The 26,606-nt window shown below is 39.7% G+C and overlaps 1 protein-coding gene across 5 annotated transcripts in view; it reads right to left on the bottom strand.

Moving 5' to 3' along the window:
• SKIC3 (SKI3 subunit of superkiller complex) overlaps positions 1 to 26,606 on the bottom strand; it is a 48,663-nt gene that overhangs the window by 4,760 nt on the left and 17,297 nt on the right. For 4 of the 5 annotated variants that reach the window (XM_075740910.1, XM_075740909.1, XM_075740911.1 and 1 more), the window contains 23 exons: positions 26,371 to 26,495; positions 25,668 to 25,921; positions 24,707 to 24,809; positions 23,743 to 23,919; positions 22,652 to 22,796; positions 22,407 to 22,485; positions 22,228 to 22,289; positions 22,049 to 22,105; positions 20,918 to 20,986; positions 19,854 to 19,928; positions 19,074 to 19,215; positions 15,805 to 15,898; positions 15,165 to 15,242; positions 13,766 to 13,890; positions 12,790 to 12,913; positions 10,303 to 10,521; positions 9,411 to 9,483; positions 8,605 to 8,658; positions 8,380 to 8,491; positions 6,940 to 7,068; positions 6,194 to 6,315; positions 4,182 to 4,340; positions 1,331 to 1,483 (listed from right to left, as the gene is read on the bottom strand). In XM_075740910.1, coding sequence (XP_075597025.1) covers positions 1,331 to 1,483; positions 4,182 to 4,340; positions 6,194 to 6,315; positions 6,940 to 7,068; positions 8,380 to 8,491; positions 8,605 to 8,658; positions 9,411 to 9,483; positions 10,303 to 10,521; positions 12,790 to 12,913; positions 13,766 to 13,890; positions 15,165 to 15,242; positions 15,805 to 15,898; positions 19,074 to 19,215; positions 19,854 to 19,928; positions 20,918 to 20,986; positions 22,049 to 22,105; positions 22,228 to 22,289; positions 22,407 to 22,485; positions 22,652 to 22,796; positions 23,743 to 23,919; positions 24,707 to 24,809; positions 25,668 to 25,921; positions 26,371 to 26,495 — 2,730 coding nt within the window. Of the gene's footprint in view, positions 1 to 1,330; positions 1,484 to 2,872; positions 2,989 to 4,181; positions 4,341 to 6,193; positions 6,316 to 6,939; positions 7,069 to 8,379; positions 8,492 to 8,604; positions 8,659 to 9,410; positions 9,484 to 10,302; positions 10,522 to 12,789; positions 12,914 to 13,765; positions 13,891 to 15,164; positions 15,243 to 15,804; positions 15,899 to 19,073; positions 19,216 to 19,853; positions 19,929 to 20,917; positions 20,987 to 22,048; positions 22,106 to 22,227; positions 22,290 to 22,406; positions 22,486 to 22,651; positions 22,797 to 23,742; positions 23,920 to 24,706; positions 24,810 to 25,667; positions 25,922 to 26,370; positions 26,496 to 26,606 lie in introns of those variants that run through there. The other variant, XM_075740913.1, reaches the window with a different exon arrangement.

The raw sequence follows: 26,606 nt of genomic DNA, 5'->3' as shown, positions 1-26,606 counted from the left end.
GATGGTAATTGCCTAATAGAGCAACTACTGAGCAAAATGCTGGATCTTTTGGCTTAAGAAAAGTCTTATTATCCCCATTGTGTCTGGAGAGCATTCCAATTACTGTACTTGAAGGGTGCAAATTTTCATTTGGACAGATAATTGGGAGACAAGCAATTTTCAAGCACAAAGCTTTCTTGGATCTGAGCAAGGTTTTCATCAGGTTTTTGCACATTTCATTAAGCCAGTGCAGATTAGAAAGGTCGAACAAAAATCCACTGATCAGCTGCTCTGCCCATGCAAAAAGTAGAGATGAGATAATCAAATTCATACTAATTACATTTTTAAACAAAGTCTTGTACATTCTCAGGCAATTCAGGCCAGCATTTGAAAAAGTAGTATTAATTAACCTTGCGACCTGTGGGGACATTTAGGAGCTATAGGAAACAGGGAGCAGACCATTAGAAAATGGACAGAGGAATCATGGAAGGAAAAATCCTTGTCATTTGACAAATTCTACCTTTTGAAGCATAAGGCTTGTGAGAAACAAACTTGTCTACACTGAGGCGGATTCTCTTTTCCCACCAGGAGCAACTGCTTTGTAGCTTTATCCTTGGTAAAACTGACTGCCTTTTCTTATATAAGGAATCAGGATATATGGAGTTCCTTTGCCTGATTTTGATTATGGCTGTTAGCTCAATCATCTGCTAAAATACAGGAAAAAGCACTAGCCAAGATCACAGCAATATCTACCTTTTACACCCGGCTTTAAAGAAGTCTGGTAGTGCACTTCAAGCCTCTAGAGTGACAATGCCTGAAGAGAATAGAGACTTGCCAAGAATTTATGTTCACCTGCCCCTCAGTGCAAGGAGTAATTTTCTTTATACAACAAGGTAAACTTCCCTTAGATTGTCTTTATACTTCAAGGGAAGGCACCATTTCTAGAAATGACCATACAACATAAAGTTACTTGAAACTTGACTGAAACCTCCAGGCACCAGTGCAGGAAAACATTTTTATTAAGGCAGCTGCCTGAACAAGAGGACTAAGACTTGAAGGGTACATCAGTTTGGGTAATCAAACTGAATCTGTTATTAGAGAAGTAAGCCTTATTGAACAAGTTAGCCTCTTTATGTACACAGTGGTTCTACGTGATTATTTCACAGCAACCACTTGTACATGAGACATTCTAAAACCAGTCCACTGCCCTGCGTAGTCTCATTTAATTCTCTGGTTGTCATTCATAAAATGCAAAATCATTTAAACAGGGGCTTCATTTAAAGACTGCAGAAGCCTTACATCCCATGAACTCCTGTTAAATCATGCAGTTATGTAAGTTTGATTATCCTACCCTGCAGACTTCCAGTGCGAGCATAGCTAGCCCAAGGAGACTGGATAACTTCTCATTCCAGCTGCCCTGCTGTGACGCCAACTGCAGACTCTTTCTGTAACACATCTCTGCTCCAACCATCATTCTTTGAGACTGATACACTTTTGCCAGCCACTGAAAATAAACATCCAACAAAATCAGTTATGGAGCCACCAAAACACCCATCCATTAGGTAATATCATTTAGTTCAATTTATGAGAGTACCACAGCATGCTATTAGCTAAAACACCACCACCCACCCAGCCCTCATTCCAACAACACACTGCGCACCACCCTGCAGGAAAATGTAGTCTGCTGCAGAGCTGGCAGTACACCTCACCACAGTAATTTATTTCAGAGTTCCCTTGACCACCCACAAACAACTTTTGTCAACTCAAAATTTGTCTTAATCTGGAGATTGCTCACAAGTGAACAAATAACACGATGGTCTTTATGAAAGTCATCCTTCAGACTACAGGAGCATTGCGTGGTGCCTCATTTGTCTCTAAAAGTTGTGTAGAGATTAAAAGATAATTCCTACTCTGGAACAAAGGTTTTTCAAGACCATCTGAGTAGTGCCAGGAACATGACAGACATTACAATGTAAGCCTGAGCTCAGATATGAGTTGGGCTACAGAGCTGCTGACCCAGCAGGGTCATGCTGGAAGAGCTAGATGGGGCTAACACAGATCTGTGCAAAGTTTCATGCTCCTGCTGCCTGCTCCACCAGCACAAGATGTCCTGGATTTGGTCATGAAAAGACAGCAAAGGATTCTAACTCCTCCCTCTTTAAGTCTGTAGTCATGTCACATTTTTTGAAGCATACACAGCCACAAGTTGGAAAATCTCTGACACGTACACGATATGCATCAAAATGCATAAGCCACATTTAGAAATACTCTTTGCTAGATCAAAGCTTTGCAAACAAAGCACTTCTTAGTAAAAAAAAAAACAATTCCCTTGCTTTTAAGCAAAGTTCCTTAGATTTTTGCTAGTTAAAGGCTGCCTGGTGTAAGAAAGGGCAAAATTCTTGACCCTTTCTGATGCATAGAAGTTATTTATCGTTAAGAGGAGACACACTAGAAAGTATTTATTAGCACTAGAGAGATTGTGCATCCTTGCTGTTGAGGACTGCAGGATTGCTTTGTAAAGTAAAAAACTGACTGATGTGCAGGGGAAAAAGCTTTCCTTGACCTCAGTTCTTTGCAGCTGAAGACATTTAGCACTCAAGATGAGAAGAAGAGAACCCTCATGCAAAGGCACAATGGCAGCTCTGCCAAATCAGGTTTTCTCTATTTTCCTGGTAAGTCAGAGCACAAAAAGTAGAACAGCCATCAGAGCAGTGGTTGAGCAGTACTTCTAAATCTTGCAAAACAACCATTTAGACAACAGCTAAAAACTTAAGCTAAAAGCAAAGTTAAAGGCCCCTATAACTTAGTAAAATGAAGGCATCATGATGGATACTTCTGAGTAAGGCAAAACATTTATCAAACTCTTAGGAAGTCTAGAGCCAGAAAACATCTATCCATTAGGAACAGCTGTAGCAGCCAGGCTTTTTCAGAATGCTATCCAAGCCCTGAGAAGTATCTTCTTTAACTGAAGACTGAAAAGATCTTCCTCAGAGGTATCTTATCTTTGGCCTAGATTAAAAAAAACAAAACAAAACAACACTCTCCTCCCACAAACCACACACACTTGCAGTTCACTTCTCCCTGCTCGTAAGCAAGATGATTCTTGGCTATGCAAGGGATACTTGAAGAACATATATAAGCCCTAATTACATTTTCAAAATATATTACTAAAATAGTGGATACGATCATGTCTTGCATGCCCCCATATTTTGCAAATCCAATCTGAATGAGTTCTGCAGATCAGAAAGATGAAGTCTAATGGGTCTTGTGTCAAAAAAAGAACTGCTCCACAAATGATGCTCATATGTTCCAGAAAGGAAGAGGATCTACCTTGTAACAAGTGAGATGATGATCTCTGCAGCAGCCTTGCATTGATTTTCTAAGACTGCAATCTACTTTAGTGAATCTTACCACAAACAGGACTTCATTTGTGTGACAGGCAGAAGGAGCACCATAAATCCTGCAACTACATAAAGGACTCTAAAAGTTCACAGAATTTTTCTAAACAACATGCAGCTAACATTGGTAAAGGAAGATAGTAACTGTAACCATCAGCAACAGTTAGGAAATAATTAAATATATACGCTGCATCACCAGAAAGATCTCTTGGCATGTGTGAGACAGACTTCTCAGATTGTCTCACAGAAGCAGCAGATGAAGAGAGTTATAGCACCTCCATATTAGCTAAAAATGATCTCTTGCAATGCCATGGAAGGGAGTGAGTGAACACTCTTACTGGGAGTGATTTCTCTTCCCTGCAGACTCAAATTACTCAAAAGAAAGGTGACACCTGATGTCAGGAGATTACAGAGAAAGAGACTTACTCAGGTTTTCATGTCCTGAATAAAGAATTGTGTATTACTACATTAGGAAAACGTTTACTTCCTCCTATTCTTATGGGTTATGAAGTATTTCACTGGTTTCTGCTCACATGCCAAATCACAGGTCCCTAAAGACACATGTACCAGGGGTTTAGGTCAAGCTTTTAATTGTCTCCCTCCATGCCTGCTTGATCTTACTAACAGTCCTTATTGTTTCAACTATTAAAGAAAATTAACATAACGTTACAATAACTGAATATAAGCTGTTTTTTTCTGTCAGTGGACAAGTATGAGCAAACAGCAAAACAAGATCTCACCTGCCTAGAGTGCATCCTCTGCCAAGAGCAGCACACCAAAGTCAGGGAGAGGACCCACACTTACCTGCCAGGCTGCAACTGAAGTTGAACTGCTCATGACTGTCTTGTGAAGCTCCTCCAGGATGTTTTCTGGAAGTTCCTTGTGAGACTGCAACAGCTGCTTACACTGAACTTGTCGCAAAAGCAAAAACAGAGCTGGGTGCTCAGGACAGCGTTTTAAACCCTAAAACCAAAACAAGGCTCAACATGATACCAGAATTATCATTTCCAAATATCAGAAGATACTTTGATTTTTCCATTTTAGTCCTTACAGAAAAAGCATTGAAAGATTCTCAGAATGTTTACAACATGGCATTGTCCTCATACTCTGCACAAAGGAGTGTCCAGGAATTCACACGTGAAAATAGACAACATTTTTTCTGTCTTCAAAATACATTTGAAGTCATCCTAAATTTTGTATCTGTCCTACCCTTAGAGGTTTCTGAAAGACAGACAGGTAAGTGGAAGACCTCTAGTTCTCCTTTGGCTTCACAATCTTTACAAGTTTTGGGCTAACAGAGGCAAAAATCTGTCCTGTGGCTAAAAGAGACCTTGAGTACGTTGCAAGCAATTTCAGTTCTCCCAGCTAAGGTGCTCTACTCTTAGTGGAACAGAAGCACTTTAGTAAACATTTCCTGTTCAAGAACAGCAGATACCTGTAGAGTGTTTTTTGGAACAAACTCATGCAAAGAAGCAAAGACAGAAAACTAGCTGTCTGTTGCTTTATCCATCTCAGGTGAAGCATATGAAGCGTCTGCAAGTCATATTATGTGTTATTTTACCTGTTCAAATCACAATACTTAAAAGATTTATAACTCATACCAGATCTGTTCTAAGAAACAACACTTGTGCTTTTCACCCATTCTTTTTAAAAAACAAAATGTATTGTCTGTGAGACCTTAACAAGCTGCTGTTTTGAAGCACAATGTATGTGCAGAGAGTTTCTGAAACACAATAGAAGCTGCTAGCACCTGCTGCAATTTTCCCCCTTTAACAAGTGTGGAATCACATTGCCTGTCTCAAATTGAATGACTGCAGTGCCTGAGTCATCATCCCCACTTAGATTGCTTTCTGAGAATCCTGGGGTCCAAAACTGTCAATGACAGTTTGTGGTACCAGAAAGTTACTTTTGTTTCTTCACAAATTGCAGGCACTGACTGTCCTCTTCCCAAGCTATTTAACTAACAAAACCTAAACAAAACCACCATAACCTTCTCCCACGCCCAGATACCACCTTGTATGTCTAGAAACCTCTGATCCTTGTTAATGTAAGACAGTTCAGTAGACATGCTGGCCAGAAAAGGGAAACACCTCCTCACAAAGCAGAGAGACAAGAAAGTACTTCCTCTCAAAAAATCAGCATGTTCACAGAATCCACAGAATCTGTTGGGATTTGGGTTTTTGGTTGTTTTTGTTGTTGTTGTTTTTTTAAACTCCCTTCCCTGTTAATACAAAAATGCCATAAGCAAGGAGCACATTTGCATGGGATTAGTAATTTTCCTTAATGAAAGTCAGAGATGTGTGCTGCTGAGTCCAATTGGTTTTTTGCTTATCTTTTGCCAAGTCTTCTGTTCATGAAACACACGCTTGAGGTTTGTTAACACCCCAGTCCTCGTCCCCAACTCTGTTGCCTCAAGACTTTTCTTTTTACTATTAAACTTCTAGCATCCACTTGTGACTCTGCAATGGAGTACCAATACAACACAGCAACAGACATTAAAGTCCCCTGCAAGTCTCCTACCTGGACTTCTTGCCTTGAATTTCTGTAATGTTTTGCTTAACACTAGGTTAATGAATAAAGGCAGGAAAGGCAGACTTAGCTCTGTCATGTCATACACTACTTCTTTCAACTATTAAAATGGTTTTGGCGTTGCAAACAGAGAAAGTATCTTAGGGAGGGGAGATAACAGCAACAGCTATTCCATCTTGTAGCTCTGACGGAACAGATGGTTCCTAATTCAAAGATAACTTTTTTGTAAAATGCACACAAATCATCATACAATTCTACCACAATCTGCCAGTATGATGCCATCGTACCTTGGTACAAAGAGCTTCAGCTTCTGAGAGTTTACCAGTCTCCTCTAAACTGGTAATAGCTTGACACAGACACCAGTCTTCAACAGTCTGGATGTAATTATGTGGAAGGTTATTTTCTCCAGCTGCAAAACACATAAAACAATCAGATTCCCATATATGCTGTAGTGCCGTACCATGTCACATGGTCTAGATCTGGTAGGGGAGAAGTTTTAGGACTATTAACCCGACATGGCTTCCTTCATTTGTAGGAACATTAAGAGATGGTAAAATTAAAAGCAAGAAGAGGGGAAAAAAATACACCATTTGAGTTAATGGTTTGAGAACAATCAAACACGGAATTTTAATTCCGGTTTTCAAAACACTATGCATGCTGAGCAAGACTAAGGCTGAGGTTATCCCTCTACTGGCAAAGTTACAGAACTCAAGAGTACTTCAGCCTTTCTTTGTAAGCACTGATCCTGTGATGTAATACATCCATCCATCCATTTAGGCATCAGAGTTGAGAAGTACTATTTTAAAAAAAACATTTGGGGCTTTGGAGGGGAAATCAAGCTGCAGTTAAGTAATTAACCCTAATGGTGCATTATGATATAGCATTTTTATGTGATAAAACACAGTAACAGCTCAAACCACTACTGAGCAATTCCCAGCTTATTTGCAAGTTTCTGAAATTCAGAAGAATATTGCAAACTTAGAGCATTTCAATTTTATTTTATTTTTTAAACTAGAAAACTTGTATAGCTTACTTTTGGCTGAAACTGTAGATAAAAGTGTCATCTCTAAATCTGTTCGCTTTGGCTGAGTGTTCTTTAAGCAGGCAACGGTGTTTTCAGCATGACAGGCTGCCATTAGCACTGCCCAGGCAGCAGGATTATCTAGAAAGGAATAGTTAAAGGCAACTCATGACCATCTAAATATGCTGGTAGTTCATTTAGAACAGACTGAGCATAAAAACATAGCCATCAATGGAACCACACACTGTACGTAAGAGATAGCAAGAACAAGATAAGTAGTTCTATCAGAGCCCTACATCAGCTCAGCCCAAGGCAGCTGGTAACTATTTGCCTCTAAGTAAGTAAAATTCTTCAAATTATAAGACAAAGATGCTATTTCTAAAGCCAACTAATACATTTTTCACACAGCCACTGGTGTGCTAACCAAAGCTGCCAGTTAACTTCTGATTACACAGATTAAACTTGACTATCACTTCGTGCTGCATAACAGTGGCAGCAAAAAACCCAAGATGCCATCCACAGCCTTCAGTCACACAGACTCAGTTTTCTCTGATCACTAACATGGAAGTTATGGCAACAGCTGCCTACTTCTAGTGTCAGCTAATTCCAGCAACAGCTTTACCCTGACCTAGACCCCTGAAGAGCAACTATCTCTTGGAAGAGTGGTCTTTGCCCTGAGCTGGAACAGAGTTCAGTTAAAGATTTCACCTATGTGAAAGATTTCATCCCAAAGATACTGAATTTTGACAGGAAAATGAAACAAAGCTTGAAGATCTAACAAAGTAAAAATGTAAAGTACACTGCTTTTGAATAGCAGTCTTGTGTGTATCTGTAGGAAAGTAACTGAAATTTTTAACTTGCAAACACACTAACACATCAGAGAAAAACTACTGCAGAAGAAACAATGTTTTGGTATTTCACTATGAAGTGCAACTTAGCACTTGAAAACCCCACTAGATTTGCACTTCATACATTTAAGGAAGATCACCATTTAGTAATAGGTGAACAGGTGCCTGTAGTTCAAAACCATCGCATTGTAACAGAACGTTTTCAATCCAAATTCTCAAGCTAAATGAATAAATCTTTTCTGCTTGGTGTAGCATACAGATTCTGAGGGAATACGTGGTTTTCTTTTTTGTCTAATATATTAAATGATACTTATCTCTTCTCCTGCTGAGGCATTAACAAATTGCCCAAGTTTTCAGAACAAGTCTTAAAACTCAGAGATTTTTTTCTTCTTGTCTAGTTTAATTCTCCATCTCTAAACTTGGAATGACAGTTAAAGTTTCAACTCTAAGCATTCTCCCCAGAACATACAGAGACAATATAACACAACCCCAGAAAAGCAGGGGTTTTTGTAAGCACAATAATTTTGTTTCTGATGGGTAAAAAAAAAAAAAATAAAATCAAAAACCCCCACAAATCACTGCTGCGTTTGAGAACAAGTGTAACCTGGACAGAGGTGGATTGCCTTCTGAATATTTTTCAGAGGATTGTTTTTCTCATCTTCTAACATGTGACATCCTGCTGCCAACTGATTAACTGCAATATTCAGCAGGACTTCCTATAAAGCAGAACATAAAAGTGACTTAACACTATACCATAAATGATCAGATGGAATTAATTTTAAGATTGTTTATGAAATTATAGAGTCTGTATTTTTTAAGAAAGCCAAACCTTTCCATGGTTTACATCAAGTACATATGCGACGTTTCCTGCCACTGCTCCTCCCTGCAAGATTAAAAAAAATAACTGATTTGGTTGTATGACTGATTAAGAGATTGTATACAAAATGTAATGCCAAGATCTTTTTATCTTTGTTAATCAGAAACAAAAAAAGTTTTCACAATGGGATCTCTTCCTTGCCTACATCATGATCTCTTAATAAAGAATTAGGAAGAGACATTCAGGATTAGAGTTTATCCGTATGTTGCGTTTCTAATTTTAGCCCCACACAGAAAGGTGTTTGTTTTCAGGTGCTATTTCGGTTTACATAATTGGCATAAATTAAGACAAAGAGTATTTATTTGTATTTTATACAAATAATAATAATTGCTAATAATATGTATAAAATCAGCAAGAAAATACTGGCTAATGCGAAAAGTGAAATTGACTAGATTAACCAAATTCAACATACATAAATGCCAATATATATTTATAAATACACATACATATGTACAAAGCTAAACAAAAGAATTACAGTCTTTTTTTGTTGGAACAATTCTAGCAGATTTTTCCTGAAAGTTTATTTCAAGAAGATAAAGAACTGCTACCCCATGAAAGATGCAAATAATTGGATATATAACTTCAGTATGTACTTATGCATTGCTCTGCATGTGCTTGTGTACATAAGCCTTAATTTTTCCTATTTTTTCATATGTACTGAATGTCCATGTACTGAAGAGTGGAGGTTTTTTAGTTAAGAAACAACATAGACTACTCAAGACGTAAACAGCATGCATATATTACAGAAATGCACTTACTTTGGTCTTTTGCAATGCATACAATGGAACTAGTCGAGACAGAAGAGACCAGAGGGCAGGATTATCAGGGTTACTGGGAAAAGAAGAAGGATATTAGACTTTCTGGTTTAGAGATAAGCCTGGTTTTGCATGCAGTAGGCAGTTGATATAATTCCCAAATGGATCTTTTTCTATTAAGAAAACAACTGAGTGTGGTTGAAAATAGACATGGGTAGTAATTTAAAACAAACGACACAATGTTGAAGTTATATTGCTGGCTAAAGAAACACAATGTACAATATGCGTATCAATATTCAGGAAGAAAACAAATAAACTTTAGGACTACAGGCCTTGTCCTCAGAGGGTGAAGAACAAGGAATTTTAATTGCAAGTTGAAGAAAAACAATTGGCATAAAGAATAGTTGCCCAAAACACTTGGAGAGACTATGAGGTGTGTCTTGCTTACAGGCATTGATTGAAGTTCCCTCTTTCTAAAATGCTAAGGCTAATCAAAACACATTTAAACACAGGCATTTAGCTACCAGAATTAACAGCTTCAGAGACTATTAAATACTAAATAAAAGCCCTACAGACTTTTCTGGGTCAAAGGTTACATATGAAAAATGCTTTCATAGAACAGGGAACTGATCTAGCTACCAAAGAAACCACCAAAACAAAACTGGAAAACCCCAAACAAGTCATGAAACTTTTGCCATTTGATCCCATAAATCAGAAAGCAAGCTTCTGTCAGCTGATGTTACAACCTTAAGTGAGGACTTCACATTTGAAAAACATTTTTTAAATTTTTATTTTTTTTAGAAGAACGCTGCTAGTGAACAGAGGGTTGCTTACTATACAATGTAATCAAAGCAATATATTTACAAGGCGATCTAATGAAAGACAAAATACATACCTGTGTATTGCTTTGGAGACTTCTCTCTGGACCCCCACATTTCTACCTTGCAATGCATAAACAGCAGATGCAATAAGGCACCTCTCATTAATCATATCATCCCCTTTGTCGTGCTTCAGTAATTCTTTTAGGGCTGCTGTTGCAAGTGTAGCATCCTGCTTTACCAGTCCCAGTGTGCACAAAGCCTTCAGACTTTCCGTACTAGGTTCCTTTAATGAGCTGTTGAATCACAGGGAGGGAAGAAAACACTATTTTGGAGCATAAATTAAAGTTACTGTTAACATTACAGTACTTGTTACTTCTGAGTCCTCTTGCTCCTACGTATCGTGTATAGTATACAGAATTAACAGCCTCTAACTATGGGATGGTGGATCAAGCTAGATGAGTATCCTTGAGGTCTCAGGACATGGAAAAGAGCAGTGGTTATGTGCCATTTCAGCGCTCAAGCTTATAACGTGTAACTACCTGGCAAGATTCTGACATGTTAACTGTCCTTCAGCAGCAGCCATAAAGTGAATGGTAAGAGACAACATGTAACACTGACAACTATTTGCTTTCCTTGAAGATATTTGTACTTCTAACTGGTATCAAACCTGAGTTGCAGTGTGCCTATTTACAGCTTTGCAACAGAAATGCAAGAAGGAAAAAGCCAGAAATGAGCCTGCTCCATAGAAATGATCTGACAACAGGGATGTTCTGAGAAATTATGCCTTCTTTACATCAAGATTTATTCCAAGGTAAGATAATTTGAGCATGCTTTCCACCATCCATTAGTTTTGGTACCACTATCAGTTGCACTGTTCCATTCATTTCACTATGAGAGGCAGTTTAACCTCACATCAATAGTATTCCAGGCTTTATCGGACACCTACTAGATACAGTTACTGGAGAACTCTAAAGTTAATCCCCTGATCTTGAACTCTGGTGAAAACATACAGTGAGCTTAGTACAACCGAAATCAAAGACGTTAACTGATGTACTAGTTGAAGGTGTTCTTACAACAAAGGCAATTCAGTAAATTGCAATATAAACTGAATAGAGGCAAATAACAAAATGGTGCATGGCAACGCTACTTTGGAATTACTTCACTGTAATGTTCCCAACATAGCTACCGAATGAAGCGGTGCTTACTTTCACTTATCAGGTGACTACAGGCTTCTAATCAGGCTTCTAATGATTATTTTTGCCTTCAAAGATAAGAATGTAAACTTCCCAATCTATGTTTTCAGTCCCTAGCAAGAAAAAGTTCTAAGAGCTGTTAAACATAAACTTGAACAGCCAGCACTATGACATCTGGTGCAAAGGTGCTGCACTTTGACAGGTGAGTGGGATTCTACGATATTAGCTATAAAGACATACTCCTAAAAATGTCTGTGCCAAGCTGGCCATGAGAAGTGAAGGCAGGCACCTTCTTGTTCAAGGTCCTACTCAGGCCTTGTAGGTCATTTTGCATGAATTCCAGTCAATAAAGACATCTGTCTATTGGACTAAAATGCACCATTTTTGTTCTTATTGCTAAAATCTACCGTGTACCTTTGCAGAACTGTGCTTCCAATTCAGATCTAGACATATTCACTGTACTCTTACTTTCTTAAACTATTTACTACTTTATTTTTTCTTTAAACAGAAACAGCTCATGTCATCTAGAAAACTCTCATTGTTTATTGCTTATGACAAAAATAGAAGTCTGCAGTGATCAATAGGATGTAGGAAATATCAGGTTCCTAGCTAATCATCAGTTGCTCAGGATTTAGAGTGTACTAGCTCATGGACCTTCGCTATTTCAGTAACTTCAGGAGTCTGCTGGCAAGATGGAGACTGTACAGGCATTGATGCTGAGAGGCTGAGATGTTACTCTTAATCCATAGCTACCAGAAGGCTAACAATGATGCACAGGCTTTTAGCCTCCACACCTCTGAAAAAAAAAAAAAAAAAGACATTCATGGCTTAAGTGACCAACTGATACAGATCTGTTTCTTTTCACAGGGAAGCTACAAGATTGTCCTTGTCTATGATGCTTGGAACAGAACTGTTCTGGAGATTTCTGACTATTAAAACTGAAATTGTTTTCATTAGTCACCTAGATTTCTTACAGCTAAAGAGCAAAAATATCACCTAATGTGATAAAGATAAAGAGCAAAAATATCACCTAATAATATCACCTAATGTGCTTAGGACAACTACAGATTAATATTATCATAAAAGATAAACCTATTAAAATTACCATTCAAGGATACTAGACATCCAGACTACCCAGCCCAATAACCTTTCCCCTCCATACTGCTTTAAGACTATGGAAGAAGACATATGCTGTAAACCAAAACAGATATAGCACACAAATAAGCTTAAAAGAACACTGCATCCACTCCTAACTTTTACTCTGCAACACAAAAGGAAAAATATCCACCTAAGATCCCCCAAAAAAAGTAAATTTGAGGATTCAGCACAATAGAACATCATACACTGATTATTATTCCCTCCACTCACCACTTAAACAGCAGTGTCTTTGCAGCATCCACTTTGTTCTGTTTATACTCTATAATTGCCAAGGCAGTCAGGATATGTGCTTTATCTTGTTCAGACTCAGCAATAGACAAGGCTTTTTCATAGGCTGGTAAAAATTCAAGACTCAGAATTGAAGTAGGAGAAAAAAACCACAATGTTTATAAATCCTCTAAAAAGGCATGATATTAGAAAACACACACAGAAGCACTTTGGTTTCAGGTTCACTATGTTTTCACACCTCAAATCATAGGCAGAAGACACAAAACATTTACTAAGACTTTGGAAGTAACTGTATGGTAGGAAACACCAGATTTACAGGGCTGTTCAGAGGCTGGGAGTAGTTTAATATGTAGCAAGTGGAAACAGAATTCAAAAACAGTATTGGCATATCCAGAAAAAGCCTGAAAGAACACAGTATAAATACTCCCCTGTGGTAATTTCTATATGGAATAGTACTTCAGATGGACACACGTCACTCCAATTATAAACTAAGAGCTATTTAACATGCTGAGCTGACCGTTCCTTTGCGAGTCCTTACATCTCTACACTGACAACTCAGTATACATTTTGTGAAATCTCACATCTTAGCAGTGCAGAACACAACAATAGAGCAGTTATATTTATCGCTAAAGTGCTTTGAACAACACGTTAATCTCCCACTCAGAACTCATTTTTCCAGGAAAGCCATTTCATTTGAGAACACAGGAATCTAAGAGCACAACAGCTTAATGGACAAGAATTACACACTTGAAGGAACGTAGCTTCCCTTTGTACATTTGATTAGGTCTGGCACCTTGCTGAACAGCCTAACGATTAAATAGGTGCAGAATTTGTACTTAGGTGTTGGGACTGAGTGACATAAACTGAAGTACAGCTAGGTCAGTCAGACAAACAGATGTTGTTAAGATTAATGTCAAGAAAAGTGTCCCATAATGCTTTGAATTAGGCAGATGCTTACCTTTGATACTTTCTTGTAAGAGTCCCTTTTTGAAGTAGGCTAATGCTATCCCCACAATGCCATCAAAATCAGTTAGGGGAGTCGATGTGTAAACCTCAATGGCCTTATCACACTGACCAAGGGCACTGTAAAAACAAAAAAGGTCACTGCTATGAGGGATGTAGCAACAGCTGCTATGATTCAGACGAGATGTCCTTGCAGACCAGTATCTTCCACAGCAGTTGTAAGCAGACACCTGGAAAAGAGTAAGATTAGGACAAGAATGTGCAATACTCCCTATCCTCCTCCTGTTATAGTAGTTACTCTCTCCAACTATCTGTTGCATGAAGAATAATTGATACGAAAAAGTCCTCCCCATCTGCATGACAGCTATATCCAAGGACGTCACTTAATCATCAACAGAATAGAGTCAGAGAAAATAGCAAAGAAGAAACATGAAAAAGCAGATCAAAGGATGCATGCACACAGAAAGGCAAGTGCACATACAGAGAGAGATACAGCATCCTTATTCTAAGACCACTATGGAGGAAATTACACACGACTGTGTTTACTAGAACTAGTTTCTAGTTACTGGAGCTTTGCTCTTGTGTAAGTTGCAGACAGGAATCACCATGCATACAGCTTAGACGTGAGACTACAAGAAACTGAAGAGCTGCTTCTAAAACCTTCCCTGAAGTTAAAAAATGAATTATCACATTATCACAGCCTAGAAGTTCCAGTGTCCTGTACAGAAATTTAAGGACATATGAAGTTTCCCTAGAGAGCTGACAAATACCTAATTAGCAGAACTTGAGCTATCTCATATCAAAGAGAAGTTTGAAAGTCTTCATCTGTTAAGGTTTGTGTCCTGCATTCCCTGAGAAACAGAAAGGAATTGTGAAGGGAACTTAGAATTGTGAGTAGGATTGCAGAAAAGACAGTCAGCAGCAGAAAGATCACATACATGTACAAAACACCCCAACCCCAAAAGCTTCAGGCTGTACAAGTCAATACGAATTCAAAGGGCAGGCAGAAGGGATTTCGAATAAACCACGAAGCAGCTATTTTATTCAGACTGAGCTTACTGTATATCTCAAGCATGGAGATCGTAAAAAAACCCCAATTTATTCTGGAGACCATAAACCAGCTACATTGTGTAGACTATGTTAAGGCATTAAAGTATCAAGCAAAAGATAAGGGAATCACTGAGATGTTATAAACTGTGAAGACATACAGCAATTTCTTGCAATCTGATTATTTTTTTTAAATATACCATCCATTTCTGGAACACATGCGAAGTTCAGCCAAACCTGTCTACAATTAAGAATGATGTTTAATACATTATTCGTAGCAATGCGTCACTGCATTCACTACATCTGAAGCTGAAGTTAGCACCTGGGAAAATACGTCAACAACTTACCACAATGACCTGCCATAGTTTTGCATTGCTGTATTGTATTTCTCAGTATCCTCAGAGTTTTTCAGCAATGAAGCTGCCCTGAAAATAACCGCCATTAAGAATAATTACTATATCACACATATTTTGACAATAGGTCTCAGAGCAGAATGGACAAATGTTTCATAGAGAAGTTTTTCTATGCTAATTAAGCACAAATAGATCCTATTTTACCATTTTAATGCATCAGCAAACATGTTCACTAAACTTGGTTTCCTTTGCCACCAACCCTGCCATTTGAAAAGACAGAACAAAAACCCCAAAGCCCAACCACCTCCATTAAACAGAATGGGGTAGAGACCAAAACTAAAACAAAGCTTACCAACCCCCAAAATTCCACTTACATCCCATACAGTGAATTAGCTAAATGTCCTGGTATGCCTTGGAATGCCTTTACTTCTCCAGTTCTGTGTTCTGCATTGCCAAATTTGTATAACCACCACCCCACACCTCCCCTTAAAATACACTTAGTTAAAATGTGCTATTGAATTGAGAAAGTAAGGTTTATTAAAGGAAAAGAAAAATGCTTAGGTTTTTCAGCTGGTGCATGGAGAAAGAGGTTAAGGAGCTTCTATTGGTAAACTTTTCACGGTGTATAGTTTACCTCTCATAGGCATCTCTTGCCTGCTGTTTTAGATGCAGATACTCATTCAAATAACCAAGCATTGTGAAAGCAGATGCATCGTCTGGATCTCTTTCTAGAAAATCAGAATTGGCAATTTAGGAGAACATGATCAGAAACAGCTGTGAAAAACCAATACAAAAAACATTGCTACACTGATGCTACACTATATGCATATATACAAAACACTTCACCAAGTGCTTCTGTCAGTTGGTCACTGGAATCATTTTGACGTGCTGCAGGCAAATAAAGAGATGATCCGAAGACCCACCACATGACATCATGTGTCACCACCTGCAGTGGTTTGGGTTTTTTTGTAGTGAAATAAGAAACTGCTCAGCTTGTACTGACTCAGTAAAATATTGGTAGAAACTTACGGTTTATTTTTAATATTACAACTTTGAAAAGCTTGTCAATAGCTAAAGCACAGATTTATGAGCTGTCATCTCACCTCACACTTCTAACCTTTTTTCCCAGGCAAGGAAGGATCACATAGACCCCTCCTGTAGTCTGTTTAAGAACAGGGATTTCACAAAGAAATAGAGTCTCACATTTATTTCATTTTAAATGCTTGCACCTTATTTTGTAGCTCTCAAAAATCAGCAACAGAGCTGTTCAAGGAGCGAGTCAAGAGGACCCCCTGAGAAACTACCCTCAGGGAGGAGGCAGCAGAACAGAGCTGGCAGATCTGTAGGACGCTTCCCACAGAGTGCAAGAGCTCTCAGTCCCCAGGTGTAAGAAATCAGGCAAGGAAGGCAAGAGACCAGCATAGAAGGGTTGAGACCTGCTGGTCAAACTAAAGGGCAAGAAGGTAAGGCACAGGCAGCGGGAGCAGGGACAGATATCCTGGGGAGAGTAACAGGGATGCTGCCCGGTTGTGTAGGGATGGGGTCAGGAAGGCCAAAGTGCAGCTGGAGCTGAACTTGGCAAGAGACGCAAAGAATAAGAAGGGCTTCTACAGGTATGTCAGGCAGAAAAGGAAGGTCAAAGAAAGGGTATGGCTCCTGATGAACACAACTGGCAAAGTGGTAACAAGAGATGAGGAGAAGGCTATTTTGCTTCAGTCTTCACTGGCAACCTTGCTTCCCACAGCTCTCGAGTGCATGGACCACAAGGCAGGACTGGGGGAGCAAAGTTCTCCCTCTGTAAGACAAGATCAGGATCGTGACCATCTGAGGAACCTGAACATACACGAGTCCATGGGACCCGACAAGATGCACCCCAGGGTCCTGAGGGAACTGGCTGATGTAGTTGCCAAGCCACCCTCCACGAGATTTGAAAAGTCAGGGTGCTCAGGGGAAGTCCCCGGTGACTGGAAAAAGGGAAACATTGCACCCATTTTTATAAAGGGTGGAAAGGAGGGCTCTGGGAACTACTGACCTGTCAGACTCACCTCTGTGCCTGGGAAGATGATGGAACAGATCCTTCTAGAAGCTCTGTTAAGGCACATGGAGGACAGTGAGGTCACGGGTGACAGCCAGCACAGCTTCACCAAGAGCAAGTCTTGCCTGCCCAATCTACTGGCCTTCTATGATGGAGTGAGTGCACCAGTGGACAAGGAAAGAGCTATGGATGTCATCTACCTGGACGTCTGCAAGGCCTTTGACGCAGTCCCCCACAACATCCTTCTCTCTAAATAGGAGGGATAAGGATTTGATGGATGGACTGTTCAGTGGATGAGGAATTGGTTGGATGGTCACAGCCAGAGGTTAGTGGTCAATGGCTCAACGTCCACACGGAGATCAGTGATGACTGGTGTTCCTCAGGGGTCCATACTGGGACCAGTACTGTTTAATGTCTTCATCAATGACATGGATCAAGTGCACCCTCAGCAAGTTTACAGACACCTCCAAGCTGAGTGGTGTGGTTGACACACCTGGGGGATGGGATGCCATCCAGAGGGACCTGGACAAGCTGGAGAAGCAGGTCCATGTGAATCTCAGGAGGTTCAACAAGGCCAAGTGCACGGTCCTGCACATGGGTCAGGGCAATCCCTGGTATCAACACAGGTTGGGAGATGAAGGGATTGAGAGCAGCCCTGAGGAGAAGGATCTGGTGGTGCTGGTGGATGAAAAATTGGGTATGACCCATCAACGTGCACTCGCAGCCCAGGAAGCCAACTGTGTCCTGGGCTGCGTGTCCAGCAGTGTGACCAGCAGGTCGAGGGAGGGGATTCTGCCCCTCTGCTCCGCTCTGCTGAGACCCCCCTGCAGTGCTGCGTCCAGCCTGGGGGTCCCCAGCACAAGAAGGACACGGAGCTGTTGGAGCGAGGCCAGAGGAGGCCACGGAGATGCTGCGAGGGCTGGAGCACCTCTGCTGTGGAGACCTCAGGCTGAGAGAGTTGGGGTGGTTCAGCCTGCAGAAGAGAAGGCTGCGGGGAGACCTCAGAGCCCCTTCCAGTCCAGGAAAGCTAGAGAGGGAGTGTTTATCAGGGAGTGTAGTGATAAGACAAGGGGTAATGGGTTTAAGCTAAAAGAGAGTAGATTTAGATTGGATGTTAGAAATAAATCCTTCCCTGTGAGGGTGCTGAGGCCCTGGCAGAGGGTGCCCAGAGAAGCTGTGGCTGCCCCTGGCTCCCTGGCAGTGTTCAAGGCCAGGCTGGATGGGGCTCTGGGCAACCTGGGCTAGTGGAGGGTGTCCCTGCCCATGGCAGGGGGTTGGAACTGGATGGGGTTTGAGGTCCCTTCCATCCCAAACCATTTTATGATTCTATGAAAATCCACACTTGCTCTATCTGCCTTCCAGGCTAGATGTACAGAAGCCTACCCTAACAGGGGGGCCACACTGGCTTGGAACCATGCCCAAGAACATGGTCTGTCTCCTACTCAAGGTTAACACGATCATATGCTTGAGATTATGGAGTTATACAGCATCCAGGAGCAGGCTTCTGCCAAACATCATGGCACAGGGGCAGAGGGGGTAGCATCTATCTGCACCTATGCATACAGACACAAAGGAAGTCTGATACAAAACACCTGATGACAAGTGTGACAAGGCTCTGGTCCTTATTTTGTTCAGACTTTGAAACAAGATCTGTTGGAATAAGTAGAAAGACACAATTCACATCTATTTCATCTTCGTGTGATAACAAAAATCAGTGGCCCGCTTACTTTGTTTTGGTTATTTACAGTTCAAAAGCCCCTCCCCAACCCAGCCATATCACTCTTTGTGAGACCTAGTGCAGGTGTATCCATTCATTCTGAATGCATTGTTTAGGCTTGACAGGTTAGTGAGGCATTTAAATTACCTACCTACATATTTGGTCAAGACCACCTGGGCTGTTGGAATAGCATTCATTTGAACAATGTTGTACAGATACAGTTCAGTGTTTCTGTTGCTCTTATCCTGCAGTGTTGAACATACCCAGTGGGCATAGCCTTTTGCTCCCTCAGTCTCCAGAAAGAAACAAAAAAAATATATAATGAAAATAGGAGTCATTAAAGCTGCTCAAGAACAGTGAAGTAATTAAAGATCATAATAACAATTCTGTGGTTTAAGACAGAGTCCTGGCTGAAAATCTGCATCTGTTAACCAGGAGAAGAAAACACCAAACTGAATTACAACACATACAGTTTAAACTCGTCCTTTCGGCAAAGAGAATTCTTTATGTTAACATATCACTTGCTACACTACTGGAGGGATGATAGTTGAAAAAAACTTAAGAGAATGTGAAGTCCTCCACTTTCTTAGAACTCAGGGTACTGGCAGTATCCTTGCTCTCTCCTGGAATAGTTATAATTTATGCCTTAGATCTCTGTCCAATTCTGTGGAACATCAAGAATGTTTTTTCATGACTTATGGAGCTGACTTCTTGGACCATTGGGATTAAAGCATTTAATAGAATAACTCCCTGCTGTTCAGTGCCAGCACAGGCCAGGAACAACAATATGGAAGTCAGACAATCTCATCTGGAACATGAACCTAACTGTTTCATCGTTCAAGACATGCCTATTTCTTAAAAAAATTACATCAACCTTAGTAGAGAGATTAGATATGCAGAAACTTCAGGACAATACAATTGTTATACTTACATGCATACTGAGTTCAGTTGTGTGCCTGAAGAGATCCATAGTATCATAGCTGCCTACCCGCTCTGCAATAAGAGCCTATGGAGAAGCAAGAGTTGCTGTGGTCAAGTACTTTAAAAATTCTGACATCAACAAGAAACTCAGCACATTTTACTTCAGGCACATCTTAGGCATTTAACATGAAGACAGACGCTTTCTCTTCCTCATACTCTCCAAGAAACATCAGTTCCAAGAATAAAACTAACAATTAAAAAGGAGCACAAGGAGTTTCCACTGTGTTAGTACTTGAAACTTAAGGTCTTCTGCTGCTACTTAACATTCTTCAGGACGACTTTGTGTGCATTAGCACAGCTTGTAATAACATCTGACAGGAGCTGAATTTCAACATGTGATGGTGCTAGTTCTTCCCTAGAATCCAGTTTCAATTAGGTATCATTAGCAGGACAGCAGCATGGGACTATGAAGAGCAACAATAGTGATCATAAAAGTATGAGTCACAAGTATTTCTACTGTTCACAGATGGCACAGACCCCAGTGGGAGCATATCCAACTCTCAGTGGCAGGGGGAGGCAGGGACCTCCCAGGAAGTTAGAACTGCTTTTGTCCCAGGTACATTAGAGACTTACTAACAGTGGTGTTAGAAGCGGGGGCTGAGAAGAGAGTTAAGCAGTGCCGTATAATGAGCTAGAGGTACAACGGAAGCTGAAATAACTAGCACCTTATGAAGCTGGTGCTTTATTGATAATACTCAATAAAAAGATTCAGAGTACAAACTGATTGTTGGTTGCTTTTTTTTTTAACAGCTAGCTTCTTACAGAACTCACCACATCAGCCAGAAAAAAACATTATATAAAGATACCTGATGAATGTAGCTTCCTTTGTATTACCAGTATGAAAACATAGTTGTAGGGTCCCATCCACCCTCAGGGGAAGCAGAAGCTCCTTTTACTTAAAACATTTAACTTTCATGAACATGCTTAAGTATCAATTATTGGATGGAGTCCAAGTCCTCTCTTTGACTAACAACTGCTTTTTGTTCACAGTATTATGTCTTTTCATCATCTTACCTGCCCAATCCAACACAGTAAGTAAGAAGGCTCCAGAGACTGGGCTATCTTGAAGGCTTCATGAGCTTGCTGTAGGACGAGAGATAACAGTGCTATTGTACTGTCTGGCGTGGTAACAGAGCACTTTTTGAGTACACACAGGTATTGACATGGCAGTAGTATGGGAAGAGATTTCATGGACAAAATTAAGTCACTACTAAAAACACCTGCTGTGCCACCAGAACAATGCATTGCCAGGAGAATTAAAACAGTTTAGTCTTATTAAAAAAAAAAAAAAAATCTTTACAAGATCAAAGTTCCCCTCTCTTCCAAATACATTTCCTTCTTAAAACAGTTCAGCGGCTGGATTACCTCTTGGAACAATTATTATTTTAAAATCTGACTCCTGGAGAATCCAGTTTTGGAAATCTGCTTTTCCTTCATGCAAACAGTTAAACATATTTTCAAAATGGTAAAACTGATTACCACCCACAAATGTGGCATAAGGCAAACAAAGTCTTAGTATTAGTAGCCTTAGCAGTAAGCAGTCTGCAGTATCAAGTTATTTTTATTAAAAATAATTCTGACCATCACATTTCCAATTAAACAAAATTTATGTAATTCTGGTCAGCAAATAGGATAGGATTTACCTTTGTGAGAACTCTGGACTTCACTTAAGATGAACTTTAATTTTGTCCAGAGAAACTCTGAGGGTTACACAGAATTACAGTAAATGATACGACACGCGGATGAGCAGGAAGTAGCTAACTACGGGAAACTCAAAAACTCAAAGTTCAGCTTGTGACTTACAATTAAAGACTTCTTGGCCAAACCTGGAGTGCATTGTTTTGATTAACTACTTCTCAGTCCTTCCAAATACTTTTCATTCCATCCAGTTGCTTGGAAAGCAACCTCACCTTTTCAGAAGAAGTTCGTTTATATTCTCCAGAACAAATATTTAATTCATTTGTATGCCTCAAGTAAGGTACAGGAGTCAATTTTATTTCATTCAAAGGAAGTACGTTTCTTGAATCTGAGAGAGATGTTCTTCACTGTTGGCCCACACTCCCACCCCAAACACTCCCTTAAAAAAAACAACAACAAAAAAAACCGGAAAGGGAAACTATATTTAAGGATGGGAAGGAGAATTACCTCAATGTTTCCAGTTGCCAGATACAAAACCCCCAAGTTGGTCCAGGCAACAACATTCTAGACAGAACAAATAAAGTTAAAACCAATGTATTATTACTATATGCAAAAATAACATGGCATGAGGGGAAAAAAATTTAAATGCCCACTTGAAACAGATGGCAGCTGCCTACAGCACTTACGATTTGCTCAGCTTGAACAGATTTGATGAACGAATGTTGAGCAAGAGCATAATTCCCAATAGCTGGGGGGGAGGAAGAAAAAAGGAGAGCTAGATCTAACTGAATTTCATAAACACCATTAGTCAAGTTGCCTTTTAATTCAGGATATTACGGAGCTAGAGGTTTTGCTGAAGACTTACCACTACAGGAAGCAACCACACCAAGTGCATTCCAGCAAAGATGATTTTTGCTGTCAAGCCTTACAGCTTTTTTGAGACACTGGAAGAAAATAAAATGTGGATTACATCACTAGCAGAGCAAAAATTAAGACTTTATGCACTTACTTATTCAAGATGTAGGTTTTATTGAGGACAGAGAGAGTATGCAGACAAGCATCAACAGCAATTTAAGTTTTAAAGAATGTAATAGGAAAAACAGACAATACCTGTAAAGACTTCTCTAGCAGTTCACTGATCTCATTCATGTCAGTGCCCACTGCTGTGAGGTGCTCTGCTTGTCGATAATAATTTATTCCAAGATCACACCACATGCTAGGCAAAGGCATCAATTTTAAAGCTCTGCCGTAACACCTACAGAAACATGAATCACAGAAGCATTATTCCAATCCTCTCTATATGAAGAGCAGAAAGCTAAAAAAACATTCAAAAGAGTGCTTAAAAACCTAAACCAAGCAAACATGCATAAATACAAACAAAACCAGATAAGAATGGAAAGCAAAAAACAACTAACCGATTTTCATTCAGTTACCTTCGCAGAATCTATCCTGGTCTAGAGGCAATCTGTAGTACCCACCAGGTGTGAAGCCACAGATGTGCATTAAATCAAAGCTATGTCAGTTGCAATATGCATGCTTTTACTTAAAACAAACATCAGTCATTTTTACAGTTAATCAGACTTCCCCTAGAAAAGTATTTGAGTTCACATATCGTGGTTGAGATTTACTAAGCAGCTGCATTTCCTGCCTTAAGCATCCAACTGCAGAAAGCTCAGAGGGAATCACAGAAGAGGCTACAGAAATACTACAAATATTTTCTACCATCATGAGCTTCCAGGGCCAGAAACAAGGCATTCCCTCTTCCAATGTACTCTAGACCCCATACCTAGGGCAAGAATTAATGGCATTTTTATAAGAAAGAAGTACAGACAGAAAGCTTAGAAGTATTATCTTGGACTTTAGTAGTCCTGGAAGCATTAGTTAGCAACTACTGCAACCACTCCATTTAAAGAGGTGCAATTTGTTGAATGACAGGCAGGATGTAGCCATGCTCTGGAGACAGAAAGGAGAAGAGCAGGCGCTGATGAAGTGTTGACAGCCACTGTGAAAGCCAGGAAGCACCCTGAAACAAGCAGTGCAATTTGGAAGAAGCATGAGACCCTATTTATCATGTCATTAACCTTTGCTCAATATGCAGGTGTCAACAGATCAGCATGTCTTTCATTTTCTAGAAATGGTCTAGAATACTTGAGACTATAGAGTCTCAAGCTGCACAGAAGCTCTTAATAATGAAAAATTACCTTCCTCCCAGTCTGAGCAGCTCAATTTTGTTCAGCATCTGCTTGCCTGCATTTTTACCCAGAAGGGATCCTAGAACTTGAACATTCACTTTGGTTGGTGAAATAACATGCACACTGGTACAGGTATCTCCAAGCAGTTTCCAGAGGCAAGATACATCAGGACGGTGCTTTGTTGCCCTGCAATCAACAATACAGAAAACCCACACAACACCCATTCAGACACTTCAATATCCTTTTCTGAGAGAAAGTTCACCACTTTGAAGAGTGGCACAAAATCAAATTTAATTAATCAACAAACTGTTTATTTTTTTTATTCAGTTTTCTTCCTATTCAAGCTACAGGTCTAAACGGTCAAAAATAAACAAAAAAAGAGGAACTACAAATGCCAATGTACCCCAACTTCGCTGGGACTAAGAGTCAGTTCTGAAAATTAGCCGTTATCTATCAACTACATCCACTTTTGCATTTCAGAGCACTATCATGTTATATTACAAGACATGACTCATCTGCAGACACCTGACGGACCTTTTCCTACAACAGCAGCTATGCCAAGGTTTAATTTAGGACATTAAAGCACTTTGTATGAAATGCAAAACAAAAAGATTGCGGGAGGGAAGGAACACTTTACTCTCATCCAACATTTTTGGTAGAAATCCCCTCCTCCCAGCCCCATGTATACAGGAGAACAGCTGGAGAGAACTGTGTGTCATTTCACACTTCTGTTACATCAAATGACTCTGTATTTTAAACAAAAATAAACAAAACTCTGTAATTACCATTCATTGAACCAGCATAAGTCCAGAATGTATTATTCAAACCATTTTCAATAAGCACATTCTTACTTCTAGATTAGAAGCATAGTCCATTCGATTTAGTTTAACTGAAAATCCGCACTTAACTTATTCTTCTGCCTGTCAACCCACAATCCCAGTGGAAACTGAGTAACTAAATATTTAGTACTAACCTTGTAAAAAATTCAAGAGCCTGCTCTATGTAATCCACAGCCTTCCTATCAAGATAGTTATCAAGGGCTGATCTTGCCAGCATAAGATAGCACTCACCAAGTCCTGAAAATAAAAGAAAATATCCTCTATGAAAAAAGATGCTTTTATGATATACTTGATAAAGGAGGTGGTGTGGGAGGGTGGAAGCCTGCTCAGTGTTCTGCTTCATATAAACATTTATACCCTGCATATGCTATGCCAAAATCAAAAGTGACTCTTCTGCTCACAACACAGACTTTGCTTTTAACCTATTCTGTCAAGTGTGAACTGTAGAATAATTTGAATATTAAAATAAACCTAGTTAATTATAAACCCCATAACATTTAAGCTTTGGGTTTCTCCTCAAATATTAACTGAAGCCACGATGAGAAATCTGCTCTGCAGTGGTAAGTCTTTGACAAATACACCAACTTTCAGTTAATAACAGTCAAAAATCATAGCCAAAACACAAAAAGAGAGAAAATTTGGAAGATATAAGAAAAGAATAAATACAGAGGCAACTACAATGGGGAAGCTTTAATACCATGTGCTTATGTCCTCTCTAAGCATTTTATTCCAGGTAACGCTGTCAACTGCTGCCTAATACACCTGCACACTTCTATACAACAACTTTGCAAACCACTGCTGCAGTCAGCAATTGCCTTCTTGCCTAACAACTAGTAGCTGGTAGCTACACAGGAATAATTACCTTTCATACTTACTTGAAAGAGAAATCACTCCCATGCATTGTGATTTAAGAGCTCTTCAGATATTTGCAGGCTACTAAACACCAGCTTTCATGCAGGGGATCACAGTGCTCTACATACCCAAAATCCTTCCATGCAGGAAGACCTCAATACACCAAGAACCTCTCCACAAGACTGAAGCACTACAGCATGCAGAGGGAGAAAAAGTAATCACTTCCAAATTCAGACATATTACCTTTCAGTGCAGGCACATAGTCTTCTGTCTCCTTTAAGATTTGTTGATAGGTAGCTATAGCATTTTCATATTTGCCTAGAATCTGCTCAACTGCTGCAGCTCTGTAAATGCTGTACACGAGCCCTGGGTTCAGCTCACTTGCTTTCCTGAAGGATTTTAGAGCTGTTGAATAGCTGCCTCTGCTCAAGTAAGCCTCCCCTAGAGACTCCCAGCAGTTGGAATCCTTTGGATCAGCCCTGAGAGCTGCCTGCAAACTGAAGATACCAAGATATAAATGTATTTTAAAAAATGTGATACAAGTTAACAGAAACAAATTATTTCCTTGCATTATACATTCTCAGGACACAAACCCACAATTATACAGAACTTTTAAACACAGCATAGCAGTGTTTTCATCTTGAGAGCACATTGTACAAGTTTAGACATACTACCTAATCTTGGCTCATTATTCACCGCTATACCATGCTTGTCTATGACAAGCCTGTCACCAGGCTTGTTAGTACAGAACACTGCTGTGCTGAAAAGACTATATTGTGCTAATTCTGGAATTGAAGATAGACACAGCTTGCTCAGACCCAGCTCCCATTGTTTCGTACAAGCCATCCTATAATCAGTTAACTTATTTTCAAAACTTGCTAAGATCAAAGACTCTTTTATCGGGATTTATAGAAAATGGCTTTAAACCAACCACTAGTTCTCTTACTCAGCCACTGCTTGTGACGGCTGACCAGTTCTCAGGTAGTAAAGTCCACGATGAAGCCAGGCCCATTTTGCTGTACCAGTACTTGCTTTTTCAGTTACCTCATTCAGGATTGACAGAGCAGTGTCCTAACAAAGCACCAAAAATACCAGGTTAGTAAACACATATACATGTAAAGAAAAAGTTCTTGTTAAAGAATAATACTCCTAATCCAGCAAACCATTACACTGTCTAATCTG

The sequence above is a fragment of the Balearica regulorum genome, chromosome Z (genome assembly GCF_011004875.1).
Source record: "Balearica regulorum gibbericeps isolate bBalReg1 chromosome Z, bBalReg1.pri, whole genome shotgun sequence".
Classification (NCBI taxonomy): Eukaryota; Metazoa; Chordata; class Aves; order Gruiformes; family Gruidae; genus Balearica; species Balearica regulorum.
This window is presented reverse-complemented; position numbering and strand designations above follow the sequence as displayed.